At 42.4% G+C, this 16523-nt stretch overlaps 1 protein-coding gene across 1 annotated transcript in view; it reads right to left on the reverse strand.

The window, feature by feature from the left end:
- Positions 1 to 16523, reverse strand: part of LOC120937800 (serine palmitoyltransferase 3-like) — a 211917-nt gene that overhangs the window by 5345 nt on the left and 190049 nt on the right. The window contains exons 10-11 of the mRNA XM_040351291.1: positions 11672 to 11807; positions 2441 to 2570 (exon numbers count right to left, since the gene is read on the reverse strand). Coding sequence (XP_040207225.1) covers positions 2441 to 2570; positions 11672 to 11807 — 266 coding nt within the window. The remainder of the gene's footprint in view (positions 1 to 2440; positions 2571 to 11671; positions 11808 to 16523) is intronic.

A 16523-nucleotide genomic window follows, 5' to 3' on the forward strand; every position in this document is an offset into this window, starting at 1 on the left:
AGGGTGCATTTAATGTGCATTGCAGGAAAGCAGCCTATTCATTACAATGGGCAGGCCAGCACACTATGATGGATCAAACATACTACCTGCTCCTTTTTTGGTAATGCAGAGCATTGGGAAGCCATTAAAAATTATTGAAACTGCATTGCACCGAAACACATAATGTAATGGTGTGAACGAACCCTAATACATAAGTGGTTCATATAGTGAACTTGATGTTGAGTTATTCACTTTAAAGTGGATGCAAACCTGATTCATTAAATTTGAGCTGGGCACATCCATCTGTAGTGTTTACTTATCTCTCTCCAAAGCCCTAAGTCCTGTGGCTTTCTCCTGCTCCATTATTCTGTTATCAGCATAACTTCTGACAAGTTCTCTGTCAACTGTGATAAAACCAGGCTGAATTTTGGGTGGATGCTATAAATGGATTAGCAGAGAGCTGCCCTATTCACAGCACAGTTCTGCTTATGTGGAGAAGGGGTGTGTGCCTTTCCTCCAATCAGCTGTCTCACAGTGTATGGCCACAGTCCCCTCCCACAGGTGAATCGGGAAGAGAAAATTCTAAGATAATGTGCACTTTCTAAACTGTATATAAAGCTGAAGACAGAAGATATACATGTAAAATTGACTGTATGTAGGAGGATTTGTTTCATCTCTGTGTATCATCTGAGACTGTTCACTTCACTGGGTATATGTGAGGGTTTACATCCACTTTGAGGACAAGGGGGCACTCTTTACGACTGGAGGAAAACAGATTTAACCTCCAAATACGAAAAGGCTTCTTCACAGTAAGGAGCTGTGAAAATGTGGAATAGACTCCCTCAAAAGATGGATCTGGCAAGTTTGAGAGATTTAAAAAAAAAAAGGCCTTTTATAAATGCACAAAATAATAACTAGATACTAATGTTTATAGGTAAAGTTGATTCGATTGGCTCTTGGGAAATGATGCCTTATTGGGATTTTTTTTGCCTTCCTCTGGATCGGTGTATATGAAGGTTTTCTATTTGTGTGTTTTTTTTTTTTTTCTGCGAGTAGAACTGGTTGGTTTTCAACCAGATTAAGGGCACTTCCACACTGGTTCACTTCAAAACTGCTAGTAATGCCTATGGGTTAATGAAGCGCTTTTGCAGCGTTTGCAGTGCGTTTTTTAAAGGACATATGACTCAAAAACTGCACCAAAAATGCTTAGTGGGGGTGTTTTTGAGATGGTTCTCATTCATTTCAATGGTGAGGAGTGTTTTTGGTGCATTTTTTTAGCTCCCCCAAATATGCTCCAAAGAAGCTGCAAGCAGGATTTATTTCACCGCAACGGAAGCGCACCGCCCCAGTGTGAAAACAAATTTTAAAGGGAAGATTTTTTTAATACAAAAGCGCTTGAAAAACTTCACAGTGTGAAAGCGCCCTAACTATGTAACCAATTTCTATATTTACAAACTGATATATATTGTGTGCCACCTCGCATATAATCTAGCCACCAGACTGAGAATTCAAATGCACAGTAAAATTATAATAATTTCATCCTTTGACTTTTCTTTCCCCGTGAACACTGACGTTTATCATAAGCTCAAAAAAGTTAGGAAAAAGTGCTGGATAAAAAAATGCTGATAATAGAATTTTTGTGCCAGCTTCTAGTAGCATTTTAGTAGCTGTTTTATTAGCCTTTTTTGCAAAAACAAAACAAAAAAAAAATGAAGAAAAAGCTGTTGGGAGCATTTTAGTAGCATTTATGAATGTTTAAGAGCATTCAGAATTTTTCTGCTGGAAAAACACTCCAAAAAACCATACAAACGTTTTTTTCTGCCACTAGACGCTGAAGCTCAAAAAACGCTTTTTAATGTCATGGAAAAAAATAAGTTTTTCTCGACGCGATTCTTGTCAAGCCTGCACACGATCATGAAAAAAAATGCTCGAGCAAAGCGCGGTGACGTACAACATGTACGACGGCACTATAAAGGGGAAGTTCCATTCGGATGGCGCCACCCTTTGGGCTGCTTTTGCTGATTTTGTGTTAGTAAAAGTTTGGTGAGAGACGATTTGCGCTTTTCAGTCTTCGTGCTTTTCTGTCTGTTAAAGCGTGACGAATGTGCCATCTCCATTACAAACGCTAGAACGAGTGCTCCCGTCTCATAACTTGCTTCTGAGCATGCACGTTTTTTTCCCGTCGTTAAAGCCTATACACAACATTTTTTCACGCCGTGAAAAGCGACGATAAAAATTTGTTCTAAATTTTGAATGCCTATTTTTCACATCGAGAAAAATGCTCTGGAGCCTACACACAATCATTTTTAATGACCAATTTAAAAATGGAATTTTTCACGTCATGAAAAACGGTTGTGTGTACGCGGCATAAGGGAAAAAATTATAATATTACTAATACCATTCAATACTATTTCTAACTTTGTCCTATTTATAGGTAAGCAAACAAACCTAATTTACTTACAGTGTCTAAAATTTCCTTCGTATGTGCTGCCGAAATACAAAACCTTGCTCTTGCTTCAGTGATGGGAGTGGCTGGGAATCCAACTACAACAACTCCAATCTTCTTCTCCAGCATGTGCCTTGAAAATGCCCTATGGATAGAAAAGTAGGACAAAATTATAAAAAGGTACATAAATACGAACAGATTTGAAAAAGTATAAACTTTCAGAACTCTGGACTATTTTTTTAAACACATACGTAGTTGGGGCCTTTACAAGCATGTCACACTTTGCCCATTTGTTGTAGTAGTACAATCTTACCTCTCAGGGATAGGTGTGTGTGCTGTTATTCTCTTCTGACCAGAGCAGAAATGTTCAGTGGTAAGCTGTTAGGCCTCATACACACGATCGGTTAAACAGAGGACAACAGTCTGATGGACCGTTTTCATCGGTCAAAACCGATCGTGTGTGGGCCCCATAGGTTATTTAACCATCAGTTAAAAAAAAGCCAACTTGCTTAAAATTTAACCGATGGATTCCTAACCGATAGGTCAAAACCGATCGTTAGTAGGCACAACCATCGGTTAAAAATCCACACATGCTCAGAATCAAGTCGACGCATGCTTGGAAGCATTGAACTTTTTTTTTTTCAGCACGTCGTTGTGTTTTACGTCACCGTGTTCTGACACGATCGGTTTTTTAACCAATGGTGTGTAGGCGTGACAGACCATCAGTCAGCTTCATCGATTAACCGATGAAAACGGTCCATCAGACCGTTCTCATCGGATGGACTGATCGTGTGACTTCCCTGAAAACTGACCTGTCTCTTGCCTGAGCTCAGGACTGATAACCAAAGGGCTGCTGGAGGAAGGCAAAACTGTCTGCTAGCAAAATCTTTAGTTTTCTGTATTGCAATCCTGACAGTACCTCTGTTATATGACAATACAGTAAAACCTTGTTTTGAGAGTAACTTGGTTTGAGAGCGTTTTGCAAGACAAGCTAAATTTTTTTATATATTTTGAATTGATACACAAGTAGTGTCACGTCACAACTGAGTCTGACGTTTTTACAGCCACTTTTCTGAGCGTTTTTTACAGCTTAAAAACGCCTGTCCATGTTATTCTATGGCATCATGCCCACATAGGCATTTTTGAGCTGCAAATGGCATATGTGTTTTTGAGCTGTAAAAAAAACGCAGGACCAGGGCGTTCTGAAGCTCCAGAGTAGAGCTGTAAAAACGCCAGACGTTAAAAAATGCTCAAAAACGCTCAAAAACTCTACCGCAGCATTTTTAAAGCTGCAGCTCACAAAAAAAAAAATTTTTTTTTTTTTTTTTTTTTTACAAAATAAACATGGACAGGCGTTTTTAATCTGTAAAAAAGGCTAACAACAGTGGCTGTAATAACACCAGTGGAAATGAAGCCTAAAAGAGAAGAGAGGCTCCTCTAAGTGTAGCAATATGGTTACATTTAATGAAGGTACAACATTTAGCAATTCACATGGTTGATGATTAAAACAGACACATCTAAGTATGCAGGCATCCGGGGTAATATCCACATAGACCGTCCTCCACACCGCCATCGATGTCATCCCTTCCACACTGCGCTCCATGAGCACTTCAAGCCTCGCTTTCAGATCGCTCTACTGCAGGGTAGTTTTCCTGGTTATGTTTGCAGACTAAGAGCGGTAAAAGCTGGTGGTGCAGAGGATGGCATATGTGGACAGCAGTACCCCGGATGCCTTCATACTTAGATGTACCTCTTTTAATCATCAACCATGTGAGTTGCTAAATGTTGTACTTTAAATGTAACCATTTTACTACACTTAGAGGCACCTCTCTTTTCTTTTATACTCTGCTGGATTTTGTTTCTAATTCCCTTGTGGAGGCTGTCATTTGTGGATGGACATTTTATGGTTATACAACCTACCACATTGCTATAATCTTTTTATATGGACTATAAACTAAAGGACTTATGAATAAATGGTTGTGGAACGAATCATCTAAGTTTCCAGTAATTCTTATGGGGAAATTCGCTTTGATATACAAGTGCTTTGGATTACAAGCATGTTTTTGGAACCATTTATGCTTGCAATCCAAGGATTTACTGTATTATGTGTGTCTGTAATACTCATCCAGCACAGGGAGGAGACAAAATGCCTTATAGCATAACAGGTAGAGCATACACGCAAATAAAAAAAGGCTTCATTTTTTATAATAGCTCAGGAGGGGAGATTAAGATTTTTAGAGATTCTGAATCTCTTTAGAGAGAGCTGAGAACTGAATCTCTTTAATCTTTCACTGCATTAAAATGCTAATTTATTCTTTATGGCAACTGGAGACCTACATCTAGGTACACTCAGGCCCGTTTGAAGACATTTGGGGGCCCCCGGCAAAAAAAAAAAAGGTGACATTTCAGTTTTTAAGTTGGCGACTTACCTATATCCTCGCACCACGCACACGCCGGCAGATGTTGGTGTTGGAGGGCCCTTGCTGCGTCCTCCTGCAGTCCGGTCGGCCGTGTAACATTACCGCGCGGAACAGGATATTCAGTTTGCTGTTCCCGGGGCCGGACTGAAAGGAAGTGAACACTCAGTGTGTGCATTTCCTGTCAGTCCGGCCGGGAACAGGAACCTGATTCTCCTGTACCGCGCGGTTATGGTACACAGCCGACCGGACCGCAGGAGGACGCAGCGGTGCGGCAAGGGCCTTCCCTGCTGGGGCCCCTGGCCAGTTCGGGGCCCGAGGCAAATGCTTGCTTTGCCTGTCGGGTTCCGACGGGCCTGGGTACACTGATGTTAAAACACATGCACACAAAACTCGGCCATTGATATGTAAAGTTTAAAGTGGTTTATTTTTTGCATTTTTTTTAGGAAAGAAACGTAGGGGCAGATCCACATACATCTGCGCCGGGCGCAGCGTATCCAAGATACGCTACACCGCTGTAACTTACTTTTGTTTGGTTTGAATCCTCAACAAGGAAGTTACGGCGGCGTAGTGTATCTGTTGCGGCGTAAGGGCGCAGAATTCAAATGGAAGTGATACGGGCGTGTTTTATGTTAATACGTCGTGACCCGACGTAAACAAAGTTTTTTTTTTAACTGCGCATGCGATGTCCCTGGGGGTATCCCAGTGCGCATGCTCGAAATTAAACCGGAACCAGCCAATGCTTACGACGGTGACGTCATTCTACACAACTAATTCCTATTCGCGAACGACTTACGCAAACGACGCAAAAAATTCAAAATTGTACACGGGAAGGACGGCCATACTTAACATTGAGTACGCCTCAGAACAGCAGCTTTAACTATACGCCGGAAAAAGCAGAACGCAAATGACGGAAAAAAATGCGCCGGGCTGACGTAAGTTCGTGGATCGCCGTAAATAGCTAATTTGCATACTCGACGCGGATTTCGAGGGAAACGCCACCTAGCGGCCGCCGAAAAATTGCATCTAAGATCCGAAGGCGTACGAAGACGTACGCCTGTCGGATCAAGCCGAGATGCCGTCGTATCTTGTTTTGAGGATTCAAACCAAAGATACGACGCAGGAATTTTGAAATTACGTCGGCGTATCAATAGATACGCCGATGTTATTTCTTTGTGGATCTGCCCCGTAATGTTTTCTGCAAAATGATCACTTATAAATGGCAAATGTCTCCCCGCAGGGATGTAGTCCCAAGGGAGGGGGCAAGCACGCTGACTAACCCCCAGCCAGAACGGCTTGGATGATGGGGGCAAGCTTACTGAGGAGGAACAGGAAGTGAGAAATTCAGACAAAGGGAAATCGAAAGAAAAGGTGAGTGAACCAACAATGCACTAGCCTAAAGGAACTTATTTATAAAATAAAAAACAAACTTTTACAACCCCTTTAAAGGTAGGTTCATTTTTCTGGAACAGTAAAAAACTTCACTGTTCAATCTCAAATTATAATAAAACACTGACGCAAACCTCTCATTTGGCTCACAGATTTCCCTTTTATTTCCTGCTCCTCCTGATGTCTGCCGAACCACACTTGTAATAAAACGAATTAGAAAGAACTACAAGAAGAACCCCAACATGGGCCTCCTAGGGCACACTTCTTCTTCCTAGGGCATGCAAAGAATGCTGCTAATGCTCCGCTGCATAGCATTAATAGAGCAAATCCCGTTGTTGGTCATTTAATGGATAGACGCATTTATACTAGTTACATCCACAAGCTTTCCAAAAACTTTATAAAAAATGTAATAACCATGTATTATTGTTGGTTTATATTCATATCAGACATATTAAGACAAATAAGTATGGAACTATAATAATACATCTAAATATTTTCAAATCGACAAAGCAAATGAGCGGAATTGCTTATCCATAGACAGGATGGATCTTAGATCAGTGCCACTTGAAACATCTTTTCAACTTGTCGTGGATGCTAAACCTTTGCTATGTGTAATTAATGGAGTAACATGCATGGCTAAGATTAGTTTTACTGATGTCAACGAGAGTTAAATCTCCACAGACTTAATCATACTTAGTGAGATTACAAAAGGATTACTAGCGACTCATATTGGATAGCCTTCCATCTGTTACCATCCTTAATATCTATCATCAGAGGTGGACATTTGTAGCATGTGGCATTGCACAAGAACCCCAAAGAACAAAGGGTCCATCTAGGTTGCCATTCGGGTAAAACATTTTTTCACAAAACCTCCCTCTCACCCTCCTCTTATCCATGGTACTGAGCATTATTTCCACCCTAAATTGTGAAAGCGGATATACTCACCTAAGTTTGCCCTACAGGTGCGTCGTCCCCACCGGTTACATGTGGGGTTACCACTGATCCAGCATGGTCACGCTCCCCCTGAGCTTGGGACATCCAATAGAAAGTGTCTATGTCATGCAGGCACTGATGTGCACACCCAAAGAGGGACCCTTCCAGGAAGTACAGAGAAAAGAAGAAGGCTTGGGGGTGCAGTTTCACGTCACAACTGCTTAGGGTAAATAAATGGGCCATTTAGATAGGGAATTTATTTTTATTTTACACTTCCTTTCCCTTACTTTTTACTTTACAGCAATGAGATAGAGGGGGTGGTCATGAGGTTGACCCCAGAGTGGGGCTTTAATGGTTAACAAAGTTATGATTTAACTGAAACTGTTGGCAAAGGCACATGACTGCCGATTACTCAGTTCTCAGTCTGCGGAGAGCAGTGACTGTTTGGTCACCGCTCTCCACTCTGCCCCTCCAGCGTTCACTGGAGCACTGGGCTGAAGAGGAGGCAGGCGCAGCTAATATGATCAGGATCTTTCCAAAGCCTGGAGTGGCTCTGTAATATCAGCCGACGGATTTAGCCCACTGTGAACTCATTCTGGGTCACAGGAGAGCACAAGTGCCAGAGAAGTAAGACCAAAAAAGCTTTGCCATACTTCTCTTAAAGAATTGTGGAGCAAGATATGGAAAGAAGCAGAATGTTTATGCAGTATATTGATGCAGACAAAAGCCAAGCCCAATAGGCAATGGTAATTAGGCCTTAAGGTACAGTAAGTCCAAAAAAGTTTTTCTACAGGTGTACCCAGGGCTGTCTGTCACTATCCTTTGTATTATACAGGTAGGGTCGGCTTACCTATCATAATAAAATGTTTTAAAAGACAAAAAAGTAAACTCCAATTTTAACATACAGTTATGTTTCTCATTCAGATACATGTAATCCAGATCTTTTTGCTCTGGTCAAGACTGTTTGAATGTAAAGTGTATGGAAAGCCTTGTCTAAAGCTGCATCAGAATATGCTACTATGGGTTTTCGAATATTTTATGTGCATATTTCTCTATTCGTGGGTCTGTTTCAAAGTGATTTTTATCCCTAATGTTTTTTAATACATAATTAAACCAATATGGTATTATATTGTAGACTATTAGCTAGATTCACGTAGGGAATCTACGCCGTTGCAAGTTTCTGGAAACCAGATACGCTTAAATTAGGCTAAGATACGAGCGGCGTAAGTCTCCTACGCCGTCGTATGTTAGGGTGCAATATTTACACTGGCCGCTAGGTGGCGCTTCCGTTGAGTTTGGCGTAGAATATGCAAATGACTAGATACGCCGATTCAGAAACGTACGTGCGCCCGGCGAATTTTTTTACGTCGTTTACGTACGGCTTTTTCCGGCGTAAAGTTAGTCGAACAAATAGCTGGCCTAGTCAATGTTAAGTTTGGCCGTCGTTCCCGCGTCGAAATTTGAAAATTTTACGTCGTTTGCGTAAGTCGTCCGTGAATGGGGCTGGACGTAATTTACGTTCACGTCGAAACCAATACGTCCTTGCGGCGTACTTTGGAGCAATGCACACTGGGATATGTACATGGACAGCGCATGCGCCGTTCGTAAAAAACGTCAATCACGTCGGGTCACCAATCATTTACATAAAACACGCCCCCCTCATCCTCATTTGAATTAGGCGCGCTTACTCCGGCCCCATTTACGCTACGCCACCGTAACTTAGGAGGCAAGTGCTTTGTGAATACAGCACTTGCCTCTCTGACTTAATGCGGTGTAGCGTAAATACGATACGCTACGCCGCTTGAAAGATGCGGCAATCTACCTGAATCCAGCTATATGTGAGTGTGATGTTGTTCAAGAATGAGTGGATTCTATTTATTGTGGTGATCAAAAAAAACTTTGCATGTCTCTTAGCCTAAGAATTCTGGGAGAAAGATCTCATCAACTACCTACTGCTGGTAATTTAGTAAATGTCTTTTTTCTTAGATTCCATTTAAAGCGGGGGTTCCGCGGCAAACCTTTTTTTTTTTTTTTTTTCAGCATTTACTGGGGTATAACAATGCAAAGGTATACTCACTACTTTGGTCGCTGCACATATCCTCTATCCGTTTTCTCTGCAAAGAAGGAGTTATAAAATCCGTCCTAGGGACTTTTAATTTTGCTTGTGGGCATTGTGAAGCCCACAAGCAATCACTTCCTGGAAGCAGTGAATGCTGATCTCCCAGCATTCACCGCTCATTCTCGCGCCTGTGCACGGTTTACAGTGTTCTGGTACCTAATGGCAATATTTACAGGCATGCCAGTTTCTAAAATGGCACAATTAGAGACGATGTTGTCACGTGACTGACGTCACGCGTCACTTTGTGTGTGAAATCTCACGAGATTCACATTGCATTTTTGGTAGCAAGACACTGTGCTCCTATGAAAACATAGCAGACAGGTCCCACAATGCATTGCGGCGCCGGGGAAAGGATAAGATACGCCTACTCCCGCGGGAGGGGAATCCCGGAAGTCATAGTTAACATGGCTATACTACGTTTTTTTTTTTTTAAATGTTATGGCAATTCAGTATGTGCATTGTGCAAGGATTGATTTAAAAGAATGTTGTTAGTTTGGGTGAACCTCCGCTTTAAAAAGTGGACATGCCAACCTTTTTTTTGTTTCAGCTATAGGAATTAAAAAAAAAAAAACTTTAAAACCTTGCACAAGTTTTAAAGGATCACTTCACCCAGAAAAATACATTTACGTTATTGGAGGTTTCTTGCTTCTTATATAACCTGGAAACTGCAACAGCAAGATGTCTCTGCTACAGTTTCCAACTTTGTGTGCTGGAAGTTTTGGGTGTTCAAGTTCATGTGTTCAGTTTCTCTCTTCGCAATATTCATTATATGAAGAATTCAGCAGAGTGGGACCCTTTTAGTGACCACAGTACATTAAAAGACTCAGGAACCTAACCACAGAAATCTAACCAAAAAGAGTCACTAAACTGGCAGGCGGTTTTACTATCCAGCACCAGGATCATATTTAGACATGTTACTCCCATTTCTGACAAGTTGAACTCCTTTTGGGGCCCGTTTGTATTCCTTTTTACAGCACAAGTGTATTGGCTGACAAATATTTATATACTTTTATACTTGGAACAACCAGCATTTTAAAAGAGAATTGTGGCTTTCTGAAAAATTAAACATTTACGCTCGCCTAGGTGAATGGAGCATCGATCCTAAGCTGCATCTCTCCCATGCCGGCTCTGCAGTTAGAACTGAGCAATCATAGACCGCTGATCACTCCGCTCTGAGCAGAAAGCCAAGACTGTCAGTCCCTGGCTCCCTGCTCTGCCGCTCCAGAACTAACTGGAGTGCTGGGCAATGGAGGGGGTGGGGGGAAGCTGGTTCAGGCTCTCGGAGAGACTGAGACAGGTGCCAATCCAGGCTTCTGGGTGGATCCTGACCATATGGTCGGGATCTTTCCAGAGCCTGGACCAGCTCCGTGACGTCAACCAACAGCGGACTTCAGCCCCCTGTCAGTTGAAAACAGGTCACAGGATGAAGAACTTACTGCACTCCTGTGATCCATAGGAGTAGCCAAAAAAGCTTTGGCTATACTTCTCCTTTAACCACTTGCTGACCGCCACATATACATATACGTTGGCAGAATTGCACGGCTGCTCAAAGCAGCGTACCTATACGTTGCTTTGAATTTGCCACCGTGCAGGCTTGTGCCCCTGCCGCGCGCTCCGTGAGCATGAGTCCCGCGGACTCGAAGTCCGCCAGGTGCCTGCGATCGTCTCACGGAGAGGCAGAACGGGGGGGGGGGAGATGCCCATGTAAACAAGGCATTTCCCTGTTCTGCCTAGTGACAGGACAGAGATCTACTGCTCCCTGGGATCGGAAGCAGTGATCTCTGTCATGTCAGTGGTAGCCCAGCCCCCCCACAGTTAGAATCACTCCCTAGGACACACTTAATCCCTTGATCGCCCCCTAGTGTTTAACCCCTTCCCTGCCAGTGTCATTTACACAGTAATCAGTGCATTTTTATAGCACTGATCGCTGTATAAATGACAGTGGTCGCAAATAAGTGTCAAAAGTGTCCGATGTGTTTGCCATAATGTCACAGTCCCAATACAAATCGCAGATCGCCACTATTACTAGTAAAACAAAAATTATAATAAAAATGCCATAAAACTATCCCCTATTTTGTAGACGCTATAACTTTTGCGCAAACCAATCAATAAAAGCTTATTGCGATTTTTTTTAAATTGGGATATTTATTATAGCAAAGGGTAAAAGATATTGTGTTTTTCTTCAAAATTGTCACTCTTTTTTTGTTTATAACCACCAAAAGAAAGCTCCATTTGTGGGGAAAAAAGGACATCAATTTTGTTTGAATGCAACATCGCACAACCACGCAATTGTCAGTTAAAGCGATGCAGTGCCGGATCGCAAAAGGTGCTCTGGTCAAGAAGGGGGTAAATTCTTCCAGGGCTGAAGTGGTTTCTAGTAATTCTTACCCAACTTTGCCTGGCAGGTACAAAAGGACTGGAACAACTGGAGAATCTTCATTGCCATAAGTGATGAACCCCATGTCCCGTAACCTCTGTCGGAAGTATTGTGTGTTCTCTGCAAGCTGACGTACTCTTTTCAGGCCTATAAAATTAAAAACAAAAGAAATAAATCACCCGTTTGCCAAGGAAAAACATGAAGATAGCGCTACAAGAAAGTAAACAATTTACAACAATGCCATGAATGTCACAAGGACAGAACGTAAAGTGGCGTATTACAGACAGAACATAGAGTGGAGTACTATATACAGCAATTATAACCCGACCCTGAAGTTTCAAAACTTTTTTCACTATACAAAAATAGTTTGATTGGAATTCTATTTTGAGACATAGAGCACTTATTCCATTTGTTCCCCCCAGACCTAAAGTAACCCACCTTAGGTGCATACTTACCTCTATCTAATGGCTTGTCACAATGTTTGCTTCAATCTTTTTTGTTCTGGCCACATCTGTGAAATTGATCCTGAGGCCGCGTACACACGGTCGGACAAAACCGATGAGAATGGACCGAGGTTCAGTTTCATCGGTCCAAACCGACCGTGTGTATAGCCCATCGGTCTGTTTTCCTTCGGTCCAAAATTTTAAAACATGCTTCAAAATCGAACCGATGGACCGCTGCCCGATCGGTCCAAACAGATGGTTAGTACAGAAAGCATCGGTTCAAAACCCGCGCATGCTCAGTATCAAGTCGACGCATGCTTGGAAGCATTGAACTTCGTTTTATTATTCAGCACGTCATGTGTTTGACGTCACCGCGTTCTGACCCGATCGGTTTTTGGAACGATGGTGTGTACGCACATCAGACCATCAGGCCACTTCAGCGGTGAACCGATGGAAATGGCCCGTCGGACCATTCTCATCAGTTTGGAACGACCGTGTGTACGCGGCCTCAGATTTCTAAAGGGCGGGCTACCAATTGTTTACTGTTTGTAGTGTAGTGGCCCACAGCTGTGGGTTGGAGGTAAGCAGGAGCAACTGGGGCAAGGAAGTGTGGGGGTAAAAAGGAAAATTGTACTTTATCCAGAAGTGCCCTTACCACTTTTGATCAGTATTTTCCTAAAAGACACTTGTCATAAGAGAGGTGTGGAGGAGTGGTCACTGCGGTCTGCAAAATGCTAGTTACCTGGCTGCTTAGAGTTTTAATACTTTTTAATCACAACCCAACCTGAAGAAGTCAAAGCAATCACAATGGTTAACGTTCTCAGAAGGTTCTCAAAAACCAACATAATTATTCTCATAAGGATGAACTTTAAACATGCTTGGATATTTTTAGTTATTCATCGAATGCCTCGTACACACGGTCGGACTTTTGACCGCGCAAAAGTCCGCTGTGAGTCTTTCCGATGGAAAGAAAGAGAACAGGTTCTCTATCTAAGGTCCATCGGACTTCCAACCAAAAATGTCCGATGGAGGCTACACACGGCCGGACCTTCCGAAAAAAAAAAGCCGATCGGACTTTCTTTCTCGGAAAGTCTGGCCGTGTGTACGAGGCATAAGAGATACCTTTGTTTGGGAATGGATTGGTGACCTCTGAACACCCATATATGAACAGATCAGAACATCTTTATCAGTTGTAATTGCTTAGTGGTTGGACAACTTCTCATGGATTCATCTGGGAAAACCTTTATCAATAGACTTTGTTCCATTTGGGAAAATGACAATATGGTGAACTGATAACATGCCTAGAAGCCTTGTGATATATTGTGTGGCTTGTTGATAAGATTTCTTGCTCTGCTCATTGAACTATGATACCAGTCAATTAATGTTAACAAACATGCATCTTCCTTTGAAGTATCAAAAGGTGAAATCCCTGTCCCTGGTATTTACCAAAATAGATTGCATGTAATATCAAGCCCTATTAATATACTTGTTTCTTCGAAGAGAACTCACCGCAAGCCTTTCATCACCAGGCCACAAGGCCCCTGTGTCAATCAAAGTGAATGATACCGTGGTTTATATGGATATGGAGTAAAAGCCAGAAATGATACCGCAGCACACAAATGTAATGCGATATACTGTAGGTAAAAAGCAATCAGGATACAGGCCATACAGTCCGCTCACTAAACTGACAGAAGTGACAATCAGCTTCTGCTGCAATTTGTAAGCAAAAAGTAAAACCTGGAATGGGAACAAAGAATGTCTAAATGCAAGAAGAAAAGTTTTATATTTTACAGCTTAGCAGTCCTTAGTTGTGGTGGCTGCATTGCTTTCCTTTTTCAGGTTAAGTACATTTTATGTAAGTACAGAAAACTACCTGGTGAGTCTGCCAGGAACCGATTGTCCTTGTAACCTTCTGTGAACTTAACTGACATCTTAACCTGGTATTAATTATTTTTTTCCTACAATAAAATTGATGTTATACTTACCTGTTCTAGACAATGATATTCCCTTACCTCCACTTTGGTCGTCCCCTGCCGATGCTGTCAAATTCCCCACTCCTCCAGGTGTCACCTTAACCAGCTGGGTGCTACGGCATGATCCTGGATCCATAGACACACACAGCACCAGAAGCCATGCCCCTTCTGCCACCACACAGAAGTTTGACTGACAGCAGTAGGGGCCTTTGGCTCCTGCAGATCTCAGGGTCTCCTCTGAGACCAGAAGTGAGAGAAGCTGTGCTGCAGCTGGGACAGCGCTGGATCGGTGACATGAGTCAGTTAAGTGTTTAGTGATTGGGAGGGGGTAGTAAAGATAGTAGGGAGTTTACCTTGGTGCAGAGAATGCATGAAGTTAAAAAAATTTACTCTAGAACCACTTTAACCACTTGATGCCTGCGCTATAGCCGAAAGCGCGGGCTTAAATTGCCACATGATAAGCTAATGACAGTTGATTACGTCATGTAAACAGAAGGGTAAGGAGAAAAAACAAGCCGATTACCAGCTCATGTAAAAGGGACATTGGTCCCCCACACTGACAACCACTGTTGCTAAGCAGTGCCCAATGCCCATCAGTACTGCTAAGCAGTGCCCACCAATGCCCATCAGTACTGCTAAGCAGTGCCCACCAGTGCCACCTATCAGTGCCCATCAGTGCATCATTATCAGTGCTGCCTATCAGTGCCCATCGGTGCCCTTCAGTGCTGCCTATCAGTGCCACCTATCAGTGCAGCCTCATCAGTGCCGTCTGATCTGTGTCCTCACTAGTGCCACCTCATCAATGCCACTTATCAGTGCCGCCTTATCAGTGCCCATCTGTGAAGCCTATCAGCACACATCAATGAAGGAGAAAAATTACCTGTTTGCAAAATACTATAACAAGTTGAAAACTTTATTTTTTTCTAAATTTACAGTGATGATTAAATACCGCCAAAATAAACCTCTATTTGTGTGAAGAAAATTATAAAAAGTTCATATGGGTAAAGTGTAGCACAATTGTCATTCAAATTGAGACAGTGCTGAAAGCTGGCCTGGGCAGGAAGGGGGGTATAAGTGCCCAGTAAGCAAGTAGTTCAACTATCAGTCTTCCCCATTACATACTGTGCACTACACAGCATCTGTTAAGGAGATAGGGAGGGGGCAGGTGTTTGTAGTATCAATTAGGGGAGCAGCCTATGGTGACAATGTTGCTCTTTCATAGATACAGTAAGGCAAGTGTTGTCACTCTAGGACAGGAAATGGGTTACAAGCAAAATCATCAGGTAAAGAAAAAAAGCCTGAAAATAGAAAATGAATGCAGCCAATACATCTAAGGACATGTTAAGCTCAGGGGCGGATCCAGGGGGGGGGGCAACAGGGAAATTGCTCCCCCCGAGAAAATAATGAGCAGGTGAGCGAGAGGACAGGCAGGCTGGTGAGTGAGCAATCATGCTGGGCGGTAAGGCTGGTGAGCGGGCTGGCGTGTCACTGAGCGAGCAGGCAGGAAGCCGCCACTACCCATCTAAATATGCAAATGAAGTGACGTTGCGTCGCGGCCTTCTTGGTACACCCGCACATGTCCACAGTAAGCTTAGAGTTAGAAGTCGGCAAGTGGACATCTTTAGACACCCACTGGAACTAGCTTTTCACAGTTATTTTTAACAGTAAACTCAACTTAAAAACAGCCACTGGCAAGGATGTGGCAGAGGATGTGGCAAGTGACGTGGCAAGTGACAATCCGCATCTGGTGGCAGGCAACGTTGGCAAGTGACACATTTAGGGCTCCCACTGATTCTGCATTATGGTGAGTTGAACTATTTAATTTAATAATAGTAATAATGCGCTTCAATCATCCTGACACCATATCAACCATGGCGCCGTGATGATTGAAGCGCCAACACCAGCCATTGCCCCGACAAATTGCCTGCAAAATTTTCTGGTATTGCCCCTCCCCCCGAGACTAGACTCTGGATCCGCCCCTGGTTAAGCTGAAATGTATTTCATGGCTTTAGATTTAACTGAAGGCAGAAAATTATAAACAAATAAATTCAAATTCCAGTCTATTGTGGCTTACCAAGATTACCTGTTGTGATTCCTACAGCATGGTAACCAAACCCGTGGCTTAGTACTGTCAATAGACAGAGTAGCTGTACTGAGCCATTGAGAAGCCTCACACCAATACATAGTCACAGGTGCTTCCCTCTTACTGCCCCATGGCTGCATGACTTTGTCCTTTTTATTTTATTTTTGTTGGATAGTGGCACATGGACTGAATTTTGTGATTATTGTTGTCCAATTTATTTGATATTTTTTATCTTAATTTATGAAATATAAATCACTTTATGAATTACAGAAATAGTTATATGTATATATATACTTTGACAATTCACATCGAATTAACTTATTCATTTGATTTTTTTTTTTTTATTGTATTCACTCCTGAATTA

Source organism: Rana temporaria, chromosome 4 (genome assembly GCF_905171775.1).
Source record: "Rana temporaria chromosome 4, aRanTem1.1, whole genome shotgun sequence".
Lineage (NCBI taxonomy): Eukaryota > Metazoa > Chordata > Amphibia > Anura > Ranidae > Rana > Rana temporaria.